At 47.3% G+C, this 15,022-nt stretch overlaps 1 protein-coding gene across 3 annotated transcripts in view; it reads left to right on the forward strand.

Annotated features, from left to right (window-relative positions):
• Positions 1-12,401, forward strand: part of AMOTL1 (angiomotin like 1) — a 61,895-nt gene extending 49,494 nt beyond the window's left edge. For all 3 annotated transcript variants that reach the window (XM_054186097.1, XM_054186089.1, XM_054186106.1), the window contains exons 9-13: positions 3,243-3,433; positions 4,791-4,916; positions 6,785-7,011; positions 7,738-8,007; positions 9,349-12,401. In XM_054186097.1, the coding sequence (XP_054042072.1) occupies positions 3,243-3,433; positions 4,791-4,916; positions 6,785-7,011; positions 7,738-8,007; positions 9,349-9,452 (918 nt within the window). In that variant the 3' untranslated portion in view covers positions 9,453-12,401. The remainder of the gene's footprint in view (positions 1-3,242; positions 3,434-4,790; positions 4,917-6,784; positions 7,012-7,737; positions 8,008-9,348) is intronic.
• Positions 12,402-15,022: the final 2,621 nt, after the last annotated feature.

Consider the following 15,022-nt stretch of genomic DNA (forward strand, 5'->3'; position numbering starts at 1 on the left):
AGATGAGGTTGGACAGGGCTTTGGGCCACCTGGTTCGGCCGAAGATGTCCTCCCCCCAACAAGGGGGTGGGACTTAGATGATCTTTGAAGGTCTCTTCCAACCCAAACCACTCTATGATTCTAACTCCTGATTTTCAGCGGAGGATAGGGGAGCTCCGCAGTGGGGATGCTGGACACAGCCGAGCCCTGCCTGCTGCGGGGCTGGGAGGTCCTGACTCCCCTGCCCACACCAGTCTCAGTCTCACCCACACCAGGTGGCCCCACACCTGCCAGGGGAGAACATCCTTCCACATCTCTCCAGCAATCACAGATTGTGTAAGATCAGCTCCACACCGATGGAGGAGAGAAAAGGTGTGGTACACGTAGGCATGAGATTTAGCCCACAGACTTGGGCTGATCTTGCATTGAAAAAGCAACGTGGATGGTGTGGGATTTGGTGGGAGAAAGAGGTTGGGCCGTATTTATTCTGGGCAAAGCTGGTATGGTTGTTTCACAGAAAACTCTATCCATGACAGATCTGGAGACAAATGGTGTCATCTTCAGACAATAAATTATTTAAATATCAGTCCAGTCCATAATGGTCTAGAAATGTAGGTTTGCATTTCTGTGTGCGTCCCCTTGTTTTTTGGCAGCCCTGTGTTCTTAGAGGGATAGTGTTATGCTCGTATTTTATGCACAGTTGTTCCTTTGTTATTCCTCCTCCATCCCTAAGTCTCAAAGTCCAGTCATCTGTGAAAAGGGGAAAAAAAAAAACCAAAAACATGAGGAGGTTGCAGGGAGGATTTCCAGGCTACAGCTGGCACCAAGTGCCAAATACGCAGGGATTGCCTTCAGAGGAGAGCGAGCAGACGTACGAAGTGTATCAAACCCCAGCTTGGTGGCCAGACCTGACAGCATCTTCTCACCAGCACCTCTAGGGCAGGGCAGGGCAGGTTCCCCAGCACCCCTCCAACAGCATCACTGTCACTGCTGCTCCCTGGAGACCCTTCCCATCCGTCTCCGCTCTTCCTTGCTGCTGTATAAGCACGTTATTTCTTTCTTGCCCTGTCCCCCATGGGCTTGCTGTTCCTGTCTTCTTCCAGTAGCTCTTCTCAGTTGCCCCTTAGTCTGCTCTCCTTTAAAAAAGAAATTACGTGGGGTATGGCATGCTAATGCTGCTGTAAATGAGAGAACATTTGAGAAAATACAATTGAAATTCAAGTGAATTCTAGAACTAGAAAAGGTTTTGTTCTCTGGGCTGGAAAATAGGGACAAATCAATATATTAAGTAAACGGGATGGACTGTCGACAAAGTCCTTGTCTTGGGAGTTCAGGCTACGTCTGCTCGTTTTAGCAGAAAATTCCTCTGTAACTTACAGATTGCTTCATTTTTAATATTTTTTTTTGTCACTGTAATCAGCAACTGCATTTTGGGTTGCCATAGTTCTCAAATGCCTGCACCAGTTCCCTCTGCCAAGTTTTAAGGAGAAAGATACTCTGACTTCACACCTCACCTCTCAGCTTTGAGGGGAGACTTTGGGGTATTTTTTATTATTATTATTTATACTTCTTGTTTTATGAGACGCAACCCTTTTTACTTTTTACTTTTTACTTTACTTTTTACTTTTTACTTTTTACTTTAGAGCTGTCCTCTCTGAGTTGTCCACTGAAATATTTTCTCATCACAGAGAAAAAAAGAGCTTTTTTCTCCTTTTTACCAGAGTCAGCAGAAGGAGGCAGCGAGCCAGAATCTCTTCTGTTCCTGGCTTCTTGGTAACCAAGTCCAAATGGCAGATCTTCATTATCACTGATGCACGAGCTTGGACAAAAAAACCTGCCTTTGACTTAGCACTGCAGGCTGAGCGTGCAGGGCTGTCAGTGGTTTTGACTGAGAAGATGACAGGTATCTGTGACGTCCCAAGATGCCATTTACAGACCAGGACCTTCCTTCCAAAATATTACCTTTCTGCCAGGGGTTTGACAATATTTGAAGTGTAGGCGCTGCTTGTTGCCGGAACAGAGTCGCAGCCGTTGCTCCTAAGGGCTGCTCCATATTGCATTTCCAGAAAGCAGCTTCCAAACGTGTCATTACCACACGAAAGGCAAAGGCTGCAGCCCTCTCCTGGTATCTCTAGTTTCTCCTAAGCAGGAGATAAGTGTCTAGAAGGAGGAAATGTGGTTTGGAAAATGGAAATGGTTGCTGCAGCCCTTGCTCCGGTGTGCTGGTACTGTGCCAGGGAACCGCTTTGCTGGTGGAAGTTCGTGGTGTAGCATGGATGACAAGCCGGTGCTCCGGAGACATGGTTTCCCCTTTAACACAGTCCTGTGCACTGTGGAGTGTGACAAATCTCTTGCATTTTTTATTGGAAAAAAAAATTCATTTACTTTTACTGACTTCTCCCAGAGCTTTGTGCCTCTCTCTCCAGCGTGGGCTCATCCCACCCAACCTCCCCTGAGCCAAGGGCTGGATCTCCATCCACCTCCGCTTTCCACCAGCGGTGAAAGGAGCTCGAGGCAGCTACCCATGCTGCTTAAGTGCTTTAATTAAGTGCCTGTAACTGGGTGGGATAAATCCTGCCTGGGTAAGTGCTTTCCTCACAGTGTAGATGCAGAGGGTTATGCACCCATTGCTGCTTGTCAGCATCTCCTGGGAGCCACCCCTCAGTGCCTGGGCGTCTTCTGCCCCTCTGGTCAGAAAGTTACCTGCTGCACCACAGAAAGCATCTGCTGAAGGCACATGAGAACTAATGTGCCAAAAGAGACAGGCAGAAATCCACATCCAGGGTATTTTCCGAGCTGCTGTTTTAAATAGGTTACATTTAGCTAGGCTACATGTCACTTTTTTTTCTGCTTTTTTATGTAAACCCTCTGGTAATAATGGCTTGTCCATACCGAGCACTGCCCAGCTGTGTGATGAAGTCCCAGCAAGAGCAATATCTTCTAAAGCTTCATTGCTTCTTTTCTCTACCAGCTTTTTTTCCTGCCTTTTCCCTTGGCTTGGGGTATCCCATGAATTCCCTGCACATCCAGGGAGCAGCCAAATCCCTGCTTCTGTCAACATGGTCCGGAGAAGTGTGGTGGGGTTGCATACACGGTCAACCTGCCTGTCCTCCTGCAGTCTACGGGGTTTAGCCTGGGGGTTCCACCTGCCCCTGTCAAAAGACATGGGGATGTCTTTGCGTGCTCAGAGAAGTGGGGAAAAAAGGGTCAGCAGCCCCCCTACTTGGCAGAGGGTGAATATCTGTCACTGTTTGCACCAACAGAGGCAGGGCAGCTACCAGGCGAGCAGCCTCCCGGAGCATAATGCCCCAGCCCTGATGGAGCTGGTGCGGGAGAAGGAGGAGAGGATCCTGGCCCTGGAAGCTGACATGACCAAGTGGGAGCAGAAGTACCTGGAGGAGAGTACAATCAGGCACTTTGCCATGAATGCGGCAGCCACAGCTGCAACGGAGAGGTAAGATGGCTCTGGTGCAAGCAGGCAGCTCTCTCCACCATGGAAAGCATGGGGGAATAATAAGGAATAGATATTTTCTTAAGGCTGGATTTTGCTTGCCTTTCCCTTCTGAGTCGCGCCGCCAGGGTTAAGGCACTTCTCCATGGTGTCATGACAGTGAGATACAATAGTCAGTCCAGACAGGATTTACCCTTCTGACCAGGTTCAAAAGTTTATCAAATCCAGGCACCAGACTCAAGCAATGGCCTCAACGGCAAAGTCTCGGGCTGCCAAATTGCACAGCTTAGGTAAGGCAACTCCTCCCCACCACACCAATCAACCAAGCAGGGACTATTGGTATGTGGCTGCATCCATCCCATGCTCTGCAACGTGGTTTTTAACCTAGTTTTAAAAACTTGTAACGGGGGAAATTTTGTGGCCTAAGTCCCCTGATTCACCACTTCATTAAGCTTCAAATCAAAAAGGTTCTCCTGATAGCTAAGCTAAACCTCTTTACTGCAAATTACCTCAACTGCTTCTTGTCCTTCTCAGGTGTACCTGATGAACAGCAGATCACTCTCAATGTTGTAACAGCCTTGTAAATATTGGAAGATAGATATCGCTTGTTGTATCTTCCCTGGCCTGAACTAACTTCCTTCCTTCAGCCATTCCTTACATGTCCCAGTATAAGCCCTTTCCCATTCCCGTTGCATTTGTCTGGACTGTCTCCAGTTTGTCTGTGTCAAAGCGTGGTGCCCAAAAGCACAGAAGGCACTGCAGTGAGGCTTCCCAGCAATCAGGAGAACGGGCTAATTAACTTCTTGCCCCAGTTTCTTTAGAAGCCAAATCCCCTGAAAACATCCTAAAATGAGATTTCCCTTTGAAATGCGGTGAAGTGCATGACTCAGGACGGTCCTTTTCTTTTGCACTTCAGTCTAGGCAGTGATTCATGTGCTGTTTTTCACCTTCCAAAGTGTACAGTTTCGTTTCTTGTTTGAGATATGGTCTTGTTGACTTGGGACTATCTCCCTGATGTAGTCTTGTTGACTTGGGACCATTTTCCCAGTGAGTGAGTCCCTCTGGTGTCTGACCGTGTCCTTCAGGATGGTTGTTAGGCCTGTGGGGGTCACCCACGATAACAATGTGCTCTCTGTTGTATCAGCCAGTTAATTAATAGCGTTGATGACTAAACGTAAGCCAAGAGTAGCCCACAGCAAGATGACCCAATGCCAGATAGCCATCCACTTGACAGGCAACCATCACTAGCTTGCTCTTGAGATGTGGGTTTGGGGTTTTCTTTGCAAGTGCCAATCTCACTTGCGAAAGCCACCCTTGTGGTCTCAGGAGCCCGACTGACCATGTCTAACCGCTTTGCCAGGGACACCTCGGCCCCGAGCCACTCACGCAACGGCAGCTACAGCGAGAGCGCGCTGGAAGTGCGGGGCTGGCAGGAGGAGGAGGAGATCGTGCAAGCCAACCGGCGCTGCCAGGACATGGAGTACACGTAAGGGGCCGTCGTGTTTGGGCTGGGTTCAGATAAACCAGAATGATCTTCTTCTGTTCCTTCATGCGTGCCTAGAAAGGATGGGCTTAGCTTCACTTTGACTTAGTTTTGCTCTTCAGGAGTAAAACAGGGATTAAAGAGTTGCTGTCATTAGATAACTTCCTCCCTACCTTCCTGTTAAACTGTCTCTGTGCCAAAAGCTACCTTCTTACAAAACAGAGGCTGTTCCATTGTTAAAAGTAGGTTGCCATGCGAGGAAGCTGAATACTTGTTTAATCTCGGTGAAAATCTCCCTCTGGAAACAAGGTCATAAAAGCTGAAGTTGTAATCCCACTCCTACATAATGAGCAACGCAAGGGCTTGCCTTTGCCTCGCTCTTCGCTCCTTGCCTGCTTACTGCTTTCTAGACACACTAAGTTTCCTACATCCAAGTTGTGTGATGGTCACACTGGCATTTAGGAACAAACCTGCAAAACTTAGCGCCACAAGCACCGCTATAAAAGAGGCATTTACAAGTAGTAGAAGATATAAAATAAACTTTTTGGGACACAGACAGTCAGCAAGAGTAACGTTCATTGTTGCAGATACTTCTCTATTTTCAGCACGCAAGTGGATATGTGGCCCATTAGTTCAAAAAGCATTAGATCTGAACAGTAGTTTTAATCCAGGCTTTTTTTCCTGGTGAAAAGTGGCCTTTTGATGAGTAAAAATCCCTTGAGAAAGTTTGTGTATTCCTCTAGGTTTTTACTGAAAAAATATTTAAAATCTGTTCTTCAGTATTGGCTTCCTGACAAAAACACCGGTCTGCAGACACTTTTATAAAAAGGTGTATTTGTTGCTTGTGGAAAGTATCAATGGTTGGTTTTGCTGGGTTTGTTTTTTGTTTTCCACTCACAGATGCAAGCTAATCCTGCATCCAGTGAAGCAGTGGAGTTTTGCCCTTGGCTTCATTAAAGATAGATTAGGATCTTGTGTTTTCATTGCAAATTAGACATCTGATTATGAAAACTAATGCCAACAGAAGTAACTAGCTTTCTCCCTTGTACGTATAGGTTTTCCAGATGCAGCATTTTAGCTTTCATTGTTTCACAAAATGCAGCTGCATTGGACTATATATTGTACATCATATTCAAGCTATAGTCATCTGGCTCTTACATTGTACCTGTACAGTTTGGTTCATTCAAATGTGGTTTTGTAGTCTTTCGGTATGATTTGGTATTAATCATTCCTGGAGAAAAGTCTCAGATTATCCTATTTTTTTGTGATTTGAGAGTCTTTGGGGTCTGTATGAGAGAAGTAGCAAGCTTTGCTCGGCTCTGCACACTGCGTGCTCGTTGTTTCTGCAGCGGTGAGGAGAAGCAAGAGCCCAGCCCAGCCATTAGAGAAACCAAAGGGAACCTTTCTGCTCTCTTCAGCAGGTCTTTGCTCCAGCTGACAGCAGACCCAAATTGTGGTGTTAATTCAGCCTACTGAGGGAGGGTTTCCAGATTTGGCCCCGATGTATTACAGGGGTGTAAATTGCCTGTGTGTTGGCATTCTGGTGAAGGTAGCAATCCACATCTCAGTCAGGATACTGCCCTCATTGCTCCTGCTGGGTTGGTAAAGCCGCAGCACTAGATGGGTTCAGTTAACCTTGCAGAAAAGAGTTCCCAGTTTTGTCTTGATAGCCAGAAATGCTCGCTGTTTCAAAGTGCATGGTTATCCTCAGAGGAACTGGTGGAGCTGCCGTGTCTGAGTCACTCAAAACCGGAGGGGACAGAGCAGCAGGGCATGTACCCAGGGACCCATCCTGCTGTCTCAGGGCGGGGAGAGCTGCCTGTATAAACTCTTCTTCCATTCCTGTAAGCAGAGCATTCATGTTTTGGCAGAATAAAGAATCTCCATGCCAAAATAATTGAGAAGGATGCCATGATCAAGGTGCTTCAGCAACGGTCACGGAAGGACCCTGGGAAAGCCGACAGCGCCAGCCTGCGACCAGCTCGGTCCGTCCCCTCCATTGCTGCTGCTACGGGCACGCATTCACGCCAGACCTCACTCACCAGCAACCAGATAGCTGAGGAGAAGAAAGAAGAGAAGATCTGGAAGGGAAGCATAGGTGGGCTCAGTTTTTGGTTAAGCTTTGGCTCATCCATCACTTCGTCCTAATCCTTCTGCTTGAGCTTCGCAAAAGTGCCCTGGACATGGTGCACGTTGCCTCGATGGCTTGTTTCCAGAGCACTTTCCATGAGAATAACATTAGTCCTTGTGCTGAAGTCAAAAATTAGTCATTTTTTTAACCTTGCATTGTATCTTACTTATATTTTTAATCATCTTAATTGTTCTGTACTGATTGTAGAATGCCATAGTTGGGGGAAATCCTCCCAGACACATGCAGATGATGTTTGCAATTTTGTGGGAGTAAATAACAAATTTGGGTTAGAAAAAAATCCTGGTTAAAGTTAAACAAGGGGGTGAACATCCCTTTGGATAGGAGTGGATGATGCGATGCGGCAGCTAAATGGGAAAATGAGTGCAGGACTGTGGTGTGGGGCTGCACAGGACAAGGGCTGCAGAGGTGTGCGAGTCCACACCAGGGGTAGGTACCACAGGGATGGGGGTGCAGAAGGGGATGCAGGAAAGGGCAGCTGCTCCCAAAAGGCTGTTTTGGTTGGAGAGTACCATGCGGACGTCAGAAGAGCAACAGGCAGTGTCAAGGGGAAGAACTAAGCTAAGCTAAAGGGCTGGAGACATATCCAGACCAGCACCTTGTAGCTCTGGGGTGACATGAGGGGGACAGCACTTAGTTTCGAGCTGGGATGTGACTGACCTTCATGTGTTTCAGGGCTGCTTTTGGGGAAGGAGCACCACGACCACCCATCGAGCCCCTCACTGCCTCCTCCGCTGCCCTCCTTGTCCTGCATGCCTGTCCTGCCACCAGCAGCCTCCCACGTGAAGACAGGCAGCAAAGACAGCAGCACCCAGACGGACAAAAGCGCTGAGCTCTTCTGGCCTGCTACTGCCTCCTTCCCTGGCCGTGGACGGCTGGGTACCACCCCGTCACACAGCCCGGCCCCACGGCCCCCAGGGACACGAGTGGCCAGTGAGAAACTGGGTGAGCTCTGCTGGATCCCCGCATGAGTGTGAAACGCTGGCATCCCTAGGGATGTCAGCAGTTCCCCAGAGACACCCCAGTATTGGTGGAGCCGGGTGACGGCTTCACAATTTGTAAGGTGATGGGGAGGTTTCTTCAGGGAAACTGAAGTCATAGGGAGAGAACTTTCCAGCACTGCCTGGTCTGGCTTTGCAGAGCTTGATCCTCCGCAGCTTCTGTAAAGCTCCACTTGCCTGCGGTGGGCAGAGTTTCCAACAAAAGCAATTATTCATGCTACCAAAGATAAAATTACAGAGTTGCACACCTTGAAAACGCTTAACACCTGCTCACATACTCAGACCCTTCCATTTTTTTCAACTTAAACCATGGTTAGCAAAGGCACCATTTTCTCCCTTATTTTTAAAGGAAATCTGGGGGGAAATAGTAAGGAGAAAGTGGAGATTTGGGGTGTATGTGTGTGTGTAAAGAAATACAATTTTAATTATTTTCGAAAGGTGGGAACTGCTGGTCGCAACACTAGCAAGGGAGACATTTATTTTACATATATTATTTTGAAAAATCCAGTTTCCTACACATTAATTTTGTCTCAAAAGCAAGCCTTCTCTCTAAAAACATGCCATGTATCATTAGTAGGGCTCAGTATCACTGATTCTTCTTGAAACTCTGGATTACTGTGTTTTGGGCAAGCCAGGTTGGAATTTGTTTCCAGGTACTCTTAAAATTTAGCTTTTTAAGCTTTTCCTGCTTGTAAGAAATCAGAGTCCTTCTCCCTGAATTTGACTGTTGAGAACTATGGTGATGAAGATAAACATCTAACAACATCTATCGTACATTGTGGTAATTGGCCATGTACATTCTCTTAGCCCATCCCACTGGCAAAGTAATACATTTTAGATTAAACCACTTACCTGATTATTTTTGTGCTGCCTCCATGATGTTTTAAACTAAATTTTGTACCTGATGCAGAATAGGAGTATGCATGCGGGGAGCTACTCTGGATCTGGATCAGATGACAAGTAATAACTTGGTAAAGTGATGTAGACCGTTCACAAATGCCTGTTTCTCTCTAGGGCCACAGCAAAAGAGTTACTTTGGTCCATGACTCTTAAATACCATCTTTGTGCCTGCCCTTAGGGTCTGTGCATACCAACGTACCTGTCAAAGTGCAGGGAATTCAGCATTACACGTTCTCGGCCTCCTGATCAAATCTGGCTTTCAGTATGTAGGACATACAGTTAAGATGTGCTCCGTCACTACCCAAAAAAATTGTTTTATATTTGCATGGAACAATTTGCTGTTGAATTTGAGCTGAAGACCAACTTTCCCTTCTTCTCATTGCAGAGAACTCAAGCCATGGGAAGCTGCCTGACAGCAAAGGCAGAGTGAGCAGCTTGTTCCACAAGCCCGAGTTTCCAGATACGGACATGATGGAAGTCCTCATCTGAGCAGAGGACAGCATCTCTGGGGTTTCGTGTACAGCCGGGTCCAAGACGGTCCTCGGTGTGCCAACCTTAAAAACTAACCCTGAGAGTTTGAAGAAAGATAGAGAAAGTTTGTGCCCAAACCGAAGCTTGAGTCTGATATGTTGTGACTTTGGACCAGGCAAGAAGCCAGGAGCGCTGAAGAGGAGCGATGAAACGAACGTCTGTGATTTTCTGAGCAGAAAAGGGTGTTGAAAACAGAAGGTGGAGTGAGAAGGGGATCGTTGAGGGGAAAGGAAACTGCATTTTCTGGTCTAAAGAGAAGGTTGCAAAGTTACAGACTGGGTGCACGGTGCTGCTTTGTTTTCCTGCCTTTCTGCAGCTGGGACACGGAGCAAAATCCCAGCTCTTTTGAGGCCAGAGGGAGTTTCTGAGTAACCCAGGAAAAACTTGCATCTTCCTCAGTATCAATTCATTTCTCAAAAGTACTCACTGCTGAATTTCGGTGAACAATTGGTCCATAGATGTACATGGCAGGTTCTTGTAAGTATTTGTTTGAAGTGGTGTGGTGTGGTTTTCCTGGGCAGGCAGGTCAGGTGCCTCTTTCCTGGCTGGACAAGTGTTGCTCTTGGAGCTGGATTTACAATGCAAATATTCGTGTCTCGCAACCTCAGACCTTGCCGAGACTTGTTTTTTTGGTAGGAGCAGTTGTTGGCTGTAATTCCCATGGAGGATGAAAGTAGAGGGCCAGGGCGGGGGAGGAGTAGGACCCTGCTGAAGCAATCCCTTTTGTAAGGATGGGAAGGTTTCAGGAGGGAAGGTTGAGGGAGGATTCCGGCAGCTCCCCGAAGGGCTGTGCAGTGCAGAAGTTCACTGAGAGGGGGGTTGCGTGGGGGCTTTTCCAGTGGAGTTAAGCTGGGTCTGCATATGAGATCAGAAGATGCCTCTAACTGCCTACTGGTTCGTAGTAGTAGAAGAATCAGTGTGTTTGTGATAAGAACAGGATTTCTCCTTATTTTCAATACCTACAGCCAAATCCTACCTTCCTTGAGCGTACAGACCTGCCGTTCAAGCAGGTGAGACTGGGCATTAAGGGGTGTAGGATCAGGGCGGGAAGGGTTTAACTGCAAAGCAAAGCGTGAGCATCATCTGTTTTCTGTGCTGAGCTGCAGTTTCTTTGCACTTGGTTTTACCCAGAGTGGAACATTTCTCATTTTCAGCTTAGTCCCTGATTTCTGTAAGAGGTGGTGGCTGTCTGTAAGAAAGCCAACTCACCAGCTGCTTTAATCATGGCGTACTATTTGCTTCGTGCATTGCACATGACGTTTGGGAAATTTTCTTCTTTGAGGTATTTTTGTATTGGCTTTGCGGTTTCTGAACCTTGTGGTGTGCTGTAATGATATTAGGAAGAACTTGGCTGTGGGGAAAAAGGGTGATGGGATTTTATGTGAAGCTGCCTAGAGTGGAAGAGTGATGGGTGCTGGAAGTAATCGTGTGCCCACAGCTGATTCAAGGTCACCCCTTCCTGTAGGTATCAAATTGGGAGTCCTTGATTGTGAAAACATCAGGCACTTTAAACTCTGCTTTCACTGAAAACTGAAGTCTTTGCAATCTCAAAGCCTTCAGGGGCCAGAGCCCTGTGCTCAATACTGCCTGGCTTATACCTTTTTTTAAAAAAAAACAAAATTGCTATGTTAAATCTATGCACTTATTTTTGCGTGTACATAGAATTAGACATATGTCGATGTCACCCTCTTTCTGATTTTTGCACTTGTTAAACAAAGTAGCGGTGAGTACGTCGTGCGGGCAAGCGATCTGTGTGTTTCGAGTATTAGCAGCTTTGCATTGTGAAACCAAATGTGCAAAACCCTTGGAAGATGTTATGCAGCTTTAATATATGCCTTGTCAAATAATTTTATTTTTTTCTCTAAAGTTAATTTAAAGGTTGTAAGTGTTTGCATAAGAGCTGGCCCCGTGCGTGGCAGCAGCGCTGACCCACCTCCGTGGCCTTTCCTCAAGTGTTTGTGGTTGGAGCGGGGCAGGAGGAAGACAAAGCAAGGGAATACAAGTAAAACCATGGTGAATATTTCGTTTCATCATTTTTCTCCAAGAAATAAGGATACCCAGGTGCTTGGAAGTCCCTAAGCATTTTATTACCAGCTGTATTTTTTTTTTTTAAATGAAACTATTTAATAATTTGTGTATAGGCAGACAGCTAGGCGTCCAGCAGAAACAGTGTTGAATCTGCGTGTGTGATGTGGCTTTCGGTTATGTTTGGTCGTGGTTCAGCTCAGCTTCTCCAAGTCAGCTAGAGCACAGCACTCCTCCCCCTCCTCCTCCTCCTCGTGGAGACCACAGTCCCTCCAGGTTCTGGTATCCCAAGGTGCATTTACAATCGATGCTGCCCCAGATTCATGGTCACATGTAGGAAACCGTTGTTAGAGACTACAGCGTAGGCAACTCTTGTTTGCTTTTGAAGTCTCAGCTCAAAGAAACTCAAAGATTCATTCTTCTCAATTATGTTGAACTCAAGAGATGTTAGTTTTCCTGGAGGGAAGGTCTGGGGGACCAGCGGGTCTCCCCCCAGCCCGAGCACTAGCAGGACTTGCATGGAGCACTACTGCCATAAATCAGCCCCTCTCAGCAGAGCGGCGCAACTCCATTTGTACTGGTTTTCCCAGCTCTTTGAACTGTTTTTGTGTTTTGGGAAACTGTGCTGTAGCCATTCCAGGTGACGTTGGTAAGTAGTTGTAAAATACTGTCATTTTTTATTGCCGTTGGTTGTATAGAGAAGTTGGTGTACAGCGTTGTACAGCCAGAGCGTTATTTGTACATAGGGGGGAAAATGAAGAGCGTTATGTGTCACCCACAGCAAATATTGATATTGTTGGTCAGCCAAAGATTTCTTATTCTTTGCTGTTTAAACTCGTGCCTTAATATTGTATATAATAAATGTATAAACATGTTTCTTTTCTCACTTTTCCAGCGTGAATATATTCAGTCCCCGAGAAGAAGGGACTTTTAAACCATTCTCTAAGCTTTGCACACAACATGCTAGGACTAAGTGATACTCGGGGACTTGAAGGCTGCGTCTCCTCTGTTTTTCATAGCTGTTAATGAAAATCCCCACAGCAGGTGCCATTGGTAGGTGGATGTGGGCACGAAATCAGTGGGTCTGCAAAGCAGAGGATCAAACCAAGAGCTTTGCCAAGCAAGAAGAGTAGGATCGTAGCGAGATCTCCTTCACCTGAAGGAAACAAGGATGGAAAGTTAATGGGACGCTTTGGTGAAGATCTCAAGATCTTTAGCCCTACATTCCCATTAAGAATAGCACTCCCAACGATATTTTTTTGTTATTCTTGAGGGTCTGGGCCTTCTTTACTTGAGAGGTGTTGGATCAGTGTGAGTGAGATACCTCAATACCTTGTGGGTCTAGGTGTTTTTGAATTACTGTAAGGTCCTCGTTAAGGCATAAAGATCATATCCCATTTCAAGCTGTTGTGCGGGCAAGGGGAATGCTCTGGCCCGCTGGAAGTATTGCATGGATGATTGCTTATGCAACTGAAATAAACTGGGGGAGGGGAGCAAAAGTTACCCAAGTGTCTGGCCTTGAGTAAGGGAGGTTTGCTCAGCAGGCTCTCACATGCTCTTGAAAGTGTCTGTTAGAAAATTCCTGAATCAGGTCCCAGGGAGCTGCAGGCATGAAAGGCATGAAAGCCACTAAGGGCATCTCTCCCCTGTGGGCTCCCCTCCGCCAGTCCCAGCCTCCTCTTCCCAAATCCTCGTGTGCGCTGAAAAAACAACCTGCTCCGGGCAGGACCGTGTCAGCAAAGACCCGAAGCTTTTGCAGAAACTCAAGCAGCGATTTTCTTCACCCACTTCCCGGCACTTCGTGTTGCCCCTGCAAGCACAGGTCAGCCTGACCCATCTGATTACTCCACCTTCGAGACATGGCAGCTGGAAGTGTTTTTAATGCCCTGAGCAGAAATTTGGTGATTGCTTAGATTCTGGCTTTTCGGCTTGCTTGAGTCAAGATTTGACAGTCAGATTTGGGGCTCAGCTTGGTTTTTCAAGGCCGTGGAAGAAAAGAGACTAACAGAGGCAAAACCAGTATTCGGGTGGGGAAAGCCTCATGGCCAGCTGTGTTCAAGTATAACAAGGAGGGGTTTTATCCCATTTTTGGGTTGTGTCTTCAGCATGGATGCTCCAGCCAAAAAGCAAGAACATCACTGTAATGCGGTCTCCAGCTTAAGTACATTTTGCGTATTAACCTCAGGAAAAAGTATGCAAAGAAGCAAACTTCCGGAGTCAGTCTGTTTAAATGTTAAAATCCCTGATTACTGCATGTTCCCAAAAGTAAGTACTGGACAGTGGTCTGCTTACTTACCACATACACGGAGAGAGCTCAGAAGAGCTGAAACTATTAACAAAATTGCCATCTAGAGGCATTCAAAAGTCAAGTCCCACCCAAAATGGTGAGACCTTTTCAGGATGCACAGGGATTCAGTGTACTATATACAGCCCTGACGTCTCTTCTGCTCTGCTTTGTTGCCATATTCGGGGCTTTCTCTTCCCTACGTTGTAGGAACAAACGTACAAAGAGTGGCGGGGTGCGTTCTTGGGGAAAAGCTGTGACGTCTCACATCACTGAATACCTCTCGGAGCTGGACTCACGGCACGCTGCAGTGAAACACGTGCAAAGTGCAGATGTCCCTCGCCAGCAGGAAGGATGCTGCCACTGGGAACCCTCACTCTGAGGTCTGGATGGAACCCAACAAACCAGGCTGGGTCCGAGCATCCCGCCGTGTTCCTGGACCACCCTTAGCCAGGTTTTTGGGTACCCTGTGGCAGATGAGCATCTCACCCAGAAAACACACAGCGTGAGGGTGGGAGAGCCCTGGTGGGTCAGTGGTACCCAGTAGGGTCCGTACCGGGCTGCACTTCCCGGCCGTCAGCCTGCAAGGGTGGGGGCTGGAGAGACCGACTGCCCGTGGACCCCAAACCCCGTCTTCTTACAGGTCTGTAGCTCTTATTACAGAGGTCATGGAAATTTGGGAAACGCACCTCCTTGCTCCCACCATGCAGAGTGCTGTTCAAATGACAGCCCGAGGGGAAAAGCGAAGCGCAGGGACGAGCCCAAGGTCGGTGCTGAGCTGCCTCCAGTGCTGGTGCTGCAGCAGTGTGCTGGGCATGGACCCCCCCCTTGAATCCCAGCACCGAAACTGGTGGGCCCACAAGCCTGAAGGTAATAAACCCCCCTCTCTGCAGACCAAAGCCAACGGGGAAAACAGGGCGCGATGTGCAGAAGTGTGATACCCCCCTGAAAGCCGGGTAAAACAGGAGCAGCTGTCATCGTCCTCGCCGTGATTAATGCTCATCCAGACCTTAAGCTGCAGCTTCGAAGCCTTGTAAAACCAACCGAGAGCGCCTGGCATTCCTGAGCTATAAAAGGCCCAGGAATTCATTGACTCGAGGTATGAAAGACCACAAGCTATTTTCTTTCATACCGACCACTTCAACTTTAGATGAATAAAATATCAGCGTGCATATTTTCCGGAGTAACCCTGCGTGGCCCTGCCGCAGCCCAGACCTCA

The sequence above is a fragment of the Rissa tridactyla genome, chromosome 1, assembly GCF_028500815.1.
Source record: "Rissa tridactyla isolate bRisTri1 chromosome 1, bRisTri1.patW.cur.20221130, whole genome shotgun sequence".
Classification (NCBI taxonomy): Eukaryota; Metazoa; Chordata; class Aves; order Charadriiformes; family Laridae; genus Rissa; species Rissa tridactyla.